The sequence below is a fragment of the Hordeum vulgare genome, chromosome 5H (assembly GCF_904849725.1).
Source record: "Hordeum vulgare subsp. vulgare chromosome 5H, MorexV3_pseudomolecules_assembly, whole genome shotgun sequence".
Lineage (NCBI taxonomy): Eukaryota > Viridiplantae > Streptophyta > Magnoliopsida > Poales > Poaceae > Hordeum > Hordeum vulgare.
Window position 1 is genome coordinate 501,991,972 of NC_058522.1, and position 5,783 is coordinate 501,997,754.

General features: G+C 49.7%; 1 protein-coding gene across 1 annotated transcript; it reads right to left on the bottom strand.

The window, feature by feature from the left end:
* Nucleotides 1–4,405: 4,405 nt before the first annotated feature.
* On the bottom strand, nt 4,406–5,105 carry LOC123399450 (putative HVA22-like protein g). The gene is made up of 2 exons (XM_045093861.1): nt 4,984–5,105; nt 4,406–4,868 (listed from the first exon to the last, which is right to left on the bottom strand). The coding sequence occupies exons 1-2, from the start codon at nt 5,038–5,040 to the stop codon at nt 4,644–4,646; spliced, it is 282 nt and encodes a 93-aa protein (XP_044949796.1). The 5' UTR covers nt 5,041–5,105; the 3' UTR covers nt 4,406–4,643.
* Between the last annotated feature and the right edge of the window lie 678 nt (nt 5,106–5,783).

The window sequence follows — 5,783 nt, forward strand, 5'->3', positions numbered from 1 at the left end:
TTCAACATTTTTTCAGAAGCTTGATTACATTTTTGTAGTTACATGATCAAATTGTTTCCTTTCCTATGTTTTGTATACATTTTCTATATGTGTGATAAAAAGAATTCTCTATATGCATTTAACATTTTTCAAATACTTGATAACATTCTTAAAATATTTTTGATAATAAATATTTTAATATATATAATAAAAAGATAAGAGAAAAACGAAAAAAAAAAACAGAAAAACAAAATGAGGATGTTGGATCCGGAGCGTCTGGGCCAGCCCATTTTGCTCTTTACTTTAGCGAGGGTTCCTTAGATCTCGCTTTATGCGAGAGATAGGCGCGCACATAAAAGAGCGTGTGTGAGCTTTGTTTTCTCGGCCAGCTGTGTGTCAAACTGTCAATCCAAGGCCACACCGATCGATCCGAATTCAGCGCTTGACAGCCAGTCCGAGTCGAGTCGGGAGACGGACAAGAGTTCTTCGTTTTCCTTATATAAGGGCATAGGGCATGCTGGGAGCGTCCATATCTTCCAGAGAGAAGGATCTCAAGGCAGGCTGGGAGCGTCCATATATACCTTGGAGAGAGAAAGAAAGATCGATCGTGGACGATGGCGACCGAGGAGGAGCACTTCAGGTCTATGGTGGATGAAGGTGTAGATCGAGAGGATGAGGAGAAGCTACCTCTCTTCCGTTCAGAGGTGACGAGGACCCTTCAAGAGATGGAATCTCCACCCTACCACCAGGACCAGCTGCATGCCTTCGAGAAGCTGGATTGGTCACAAAGCCTCGAGGACAGCACCGTAGACGTCGTCGAGTTCCTGGCGGCGGACGGGGACGAGCGCAGGCGTGGCGCCGCCCTCTTCGCCGCCGAGCAGCCGATGGCAGACGCCCTGCGCAGCCAGGCCGCGTGGTACGACGCCCGGCGCGACGAGGCCGAGGAGATCGCGGCCGGCGCGCGCCAACTGCGACACAGGTGCCTCACGACGGTGGCGACGGCCAAGACGGAGGACATCGTCTGCCTGGGGGCGGTGGACTACATCGAGCACGTCTTCAAGGAGATGCCCCACGTCGCCTCGTCCCCGGCGGAGCAGATGGCGGTGGCCAGGGCACAGGCCAAGGCCAAGGGCCCCGCCGCCACGCGCTTCGCGAAGGAGTTCGCCGAGGTGGCCGGGAGGCTCAGGCGAGGCGCCGCGGACTTCGGGGGCGAGGACCAGGGGCTCGCCAGGGCGCTGACGGAGCGCGCGGCGACGGTGGACGCGCTCTGCGCCGACATGGAGGCGTTCGTGGACAAGATGGAGAATTCCGCCTACTGGAGGATGTTGAAGCATCTCAACTGAACCAGCAGCAACCTGCCGGAGCCGGAACGCAAAAGCCGACGGACGCCACGCCTCCCAAATAATCTCACCTCTTTCTAGGCTTCCAGCTCAAACCATCTCAATCTTTGTCCAAGATTGTAATGCACACCGATTTATAAACGAATGAAACATTATTTCCATTTGATCATTCTTGTGATTGATTTATTCAAATTACTTTGTTCAAGTGGCCTTGTTTCTGGGAGACAGGGTTTTTAGTTTGATGAGGATGCATCGAGTTCATCCATGCCTATATGGGAAATTACAACAGTTTCTGCATTGTATTGGTTGATCTCGCAGCCTGAAGCTGCGACGAAACGACGGCGGACGGCCTCCACGAGCCATGCCTGCCTGACCGACGGGCGACCGCAGCCTCCGCCTTGAGTTGAGACGCCGTCAGATCCCTCATCCGGGCCCTCAACTCCAGCAGGCCGTAGTCGATGTTGATTACATTAGGAATTTTTGCATGCATCATCAATGTTTCTTATCACAAAATTTTAGAATTTTTTAAAACATTTTACAATTTTTTGGGGTTTACTGTTCATTCAAAAGCATTTGAGCTCGATCTCACATTCAATAGCATCTCAACTGAACCAGCAGCAACCTGCTGGCCTCCACGGACGCCACTCCTCCCAAATAATCTCGCCCTTTGTTGGTTTCCGCTTCAAACCATCTCAATCTTTGTCCAAAATTGTAATGCATATCGATTTATATACGAATGAAACATTATTACACTAGTAGCCAAACCGGTCGCGTGTCTGTGTGAATTTTCAAGTGCGGTACTAGTGAGTTTTGATTGATTCAAGGAAGAAATCCACAGGGGGCATTCCGCGTAAGGCACACCAAGATTTAAGTTTTAGTTTCTGAAGCTTGTTGATCTTGTCGTTCGTTTAAGTTTCAGCAGCAGAAACTTGGTGAAGTTTTCAAAACATGTAAAAACATATTCAAAATTTTTGTCTTAATTATTTCAAAGCCCATGTCACAAGAAATAAATATGCAAGCTAACATAATTTAGATTTTTGGATAAAAAGGTATAAAAGATTCAAATTAAAGCCAAAAGAAAAACACGGTCGGTGTAGCCACATCTGTGGGCTAGAAATTTGCCTCCTGATTCTAAATTCATTGTCGGGCACCATATCCTCCTCACCCTGCTATGCCGAAGCACCCTTTTCGGTTGCGGCACCGCTGTCGTCTCCCCTTTTTCCATCGTTTCCACAACCGCGGACCCAGCCCTCACCTAAATCGGTCAACCTACGCTAAGAGGCATCGCTAGGCAAAAATCTACTTAACTTCTTTTTTAGTTGCCCAACGAATATCAAAAGTGAGCTAAACTTATGTATTTGATTATTTTTGTGATTTATTCAAGTTACTTTAATTGAAGTGACCTTTTGAATGTGAGACAAGGTTGGTTGTAAAATGCCCGCAAACATCCGGACCGACATGGTTGGGCCTTTTTTGTCATCCAACGCTTAAAAAGTTTGTAGTTGTATCCACTTGTTTGATTTCCCGTAAACCGGACACAAATTGCGGGGGGGGGGGGGGGGGGGGGGCTTCTCGACTGTAGCACTCAAAAGTCTCTCTCGCATGCCCGCTTCAACCGCCCTTATGGGAAGAGGTGTCGCATTCATGTCGGTCCACACTGCTGTACAACACGCTCGCATTGAAGGGTCATGTCGGCCGAGAGCGTCGCCCATGCTACGTTCAATGTCAGCTCAAAGCGACGGGTGACGAGACGACTTCCTACCGCATTGAAGTTAGTTGCTCATTCGTTCTCCTGCCCGACATTGAAGAGGTACATGGTTGACAACCCACTCTCGGTGCCCTCATTCAAACTGCCACTCACTATACAAACACAGCCGCGCACAGAAAAAAACACACCACCTCTGTTTCTCCTTCATCCTTCATCCAGGATTGTCGGCACCTCCACTTCCCTTCCTCCTCCTTCCACGACAACCACCACGTAATGATGGTCAGTGGCATCGCACTGTGGAAACGGCTCTCAAAAGCATGAGATGTCAACCCATGCAAATGGTCGAGAGGCCTGGCATGGGCGACGCATAGAGGTCGGCATGCCTCCGAGCTTGTTAGAGGAGATCTCGGAGGACGATTACGAATGAAAGAGGCATCCGACGACAAGCCCATGCTTGTGCCAGTTGCCGACTTTTTCATGGCGTAGGCTCAAGCACACTACAAGACCATCATTGGCGGAGAAGGAGCGCCGACACGGCCTGAGCTGCCGGTCTTCGCATTTCGATGTAGCAAGAGGAGCAGTGGGCGACCATTGGCTCCTCAAGCAACAACGACTCACGAACAGGTAGATCGTCGGCGAGCAATTAAATGACGACATCATCACCGCCATGGTCGTGGAGAGTCCGACCTTCCTAGACGAGTAGCGAGCTATGTACTAATCTATACACAGTGCTCGCGACATCCGCCGATGACGGTTGTGCATTATGCACGAGAAGAGTGATGCCCTACTTATGGAGATTGAGGCGGATGGGACGCTACTGCCTATGTCATCAGCTCCGCATGAGTTGTGCCTTCAGCATTGTTCGGGCCCGACACAACGACCACAAGGTTGTTCGCGCCCGACGCAACGACCGGAAGGCTACATACTATTCGAACCGCCCGCATTCTTCTGCTCAACAAGCGACGTTCATGACCGGGCGACATACTCCGACAAGGAAGAGTAGGACATGGGAGACGGGCGTGAGCATGTCCGTGTCACGTGTCTTAGTCTCCATGACTAGACGTGGGGAAGAACAAGACGTAGAACGCCTCCATGACTTTACTTAATGAAATAAGTAAAAAATATCATGAATTAAATATTGCATGAAATTTGTCATGATTGTTTAATCGGTTTTGCTAAATCACATCTAGATATGACATAAGTATTGCATATATAAGTCATATATCATTGATTTTACGTAAAGATTCGAGTGCATATTTTTATGCTCCATTTAGTCATTTTGATGTATAATAACTATGTCACATTTAGATGTGTCCTACGCACATCCTTGCTCGATTTGTCTTTTTATAATGCATACGGACATTTAGGGCACTGCATTGGATGAGCGGTTTTCGTAACCGTGTCTCTGGATAGATAGTGTTGGACGAAATGCCCTTACAACAGTTTTTGCATTGCAGTGGCAGGGTCATTTGACCTTTGGTTACTCGTGTATAATTCCTACTCCGTACTTAGGTAGATATATACAAACATCCACTGCGACGACAGTGGTGTGGAATGCTAACTCAATAGTTTACCGCTGCTTCTAGATACCAAAGATTTGGAAACTGGTCGAGTCGTCAATGTGCGGCGCCTGCCCGGCCTGACCTCGCGGCCTGCATCTGCGACGAAACGAGGCGGGCGGCCTCGACGAGCCACGCCTGACCGACGGCGGCCGCCGCCTTGAGCTGCGACGCCGTCACGTCCTTCGCCCTGGCCCTCAGCTCCAGCAGGCCCCGGTCGATGTCGACCTCGTGCCTCGCCACCAGCGGACGGAGGAAGCCATCGTACACGTGCCCCGCACCCTGAAACACAAACACCATCAAGCTTCAGGTTCAGGTTCAGAGTTGGCCACACCACATACTGAATCAAGTGTATCTGAATGTTGATCATCTCTCGGGCTCCGGGTCGACTGCTTACTCTTGTCCCGGGGTGCCAGAGGTAGAGTACGAGCAGCAGCTTCGCCTCGCCGTACATCGGAAGCCACGACACCGCGAAGTCCGCGAACCTCTCGACGACCGTCAGCGTCGCCACCAGAACCCTGCGGCATTACCAACAGAGGCTCAGAAACTTCAGATTCTTCAGAAGAATGAATGACACGGAGAAACGATGCGGTGCATGCATGTCGTTGCCGATGTGGTTATATACCAGTACTGGCACCAGAAAATCAATTGCTCGATCTTCGGAGGGTGCAGCTCCAGCGTCTTGTAGCAAGCGTAAGCCGGGTACGCGTACCCCAGAGCCAGGCTGCGCGCAGGACCAGAGATAATTGTTATTTTCACAGAAGAGCAAAGAGAATCACAGTACAATGGATTTTTTGCCTGTGATGCCTTCCAATTTTGCGAGTTAATTAATGGAATTGAACGCAGCGGGGGTGCTGCTATGCTACTCACGTTAGCAATCTGGTGATGAGTGATACCGCCATCGTCTGTAAAGCGTAAACTGCAAAGCCGAAAAAACACAATGTTCAGAGATTCACGGTTCTTCAGGGGAAGACAATGCACAGACAGAGAACGATCGTCAATCGCCATTCATGTCAGTGAACAGAAATAAACCCTATCACGAAATGAATCTGATGCGCAGTGAGATTAGGTGAACAACGGGAGAAAAGGCGGTGGAATCCGGATGCGGTTCGTCGGAGCTCGATCGGAGGAGGCATTAGGCAAGCAAACATCGGATTACCGGAACATCGGCCGACGAATGTGCAGCGAAACAAACGA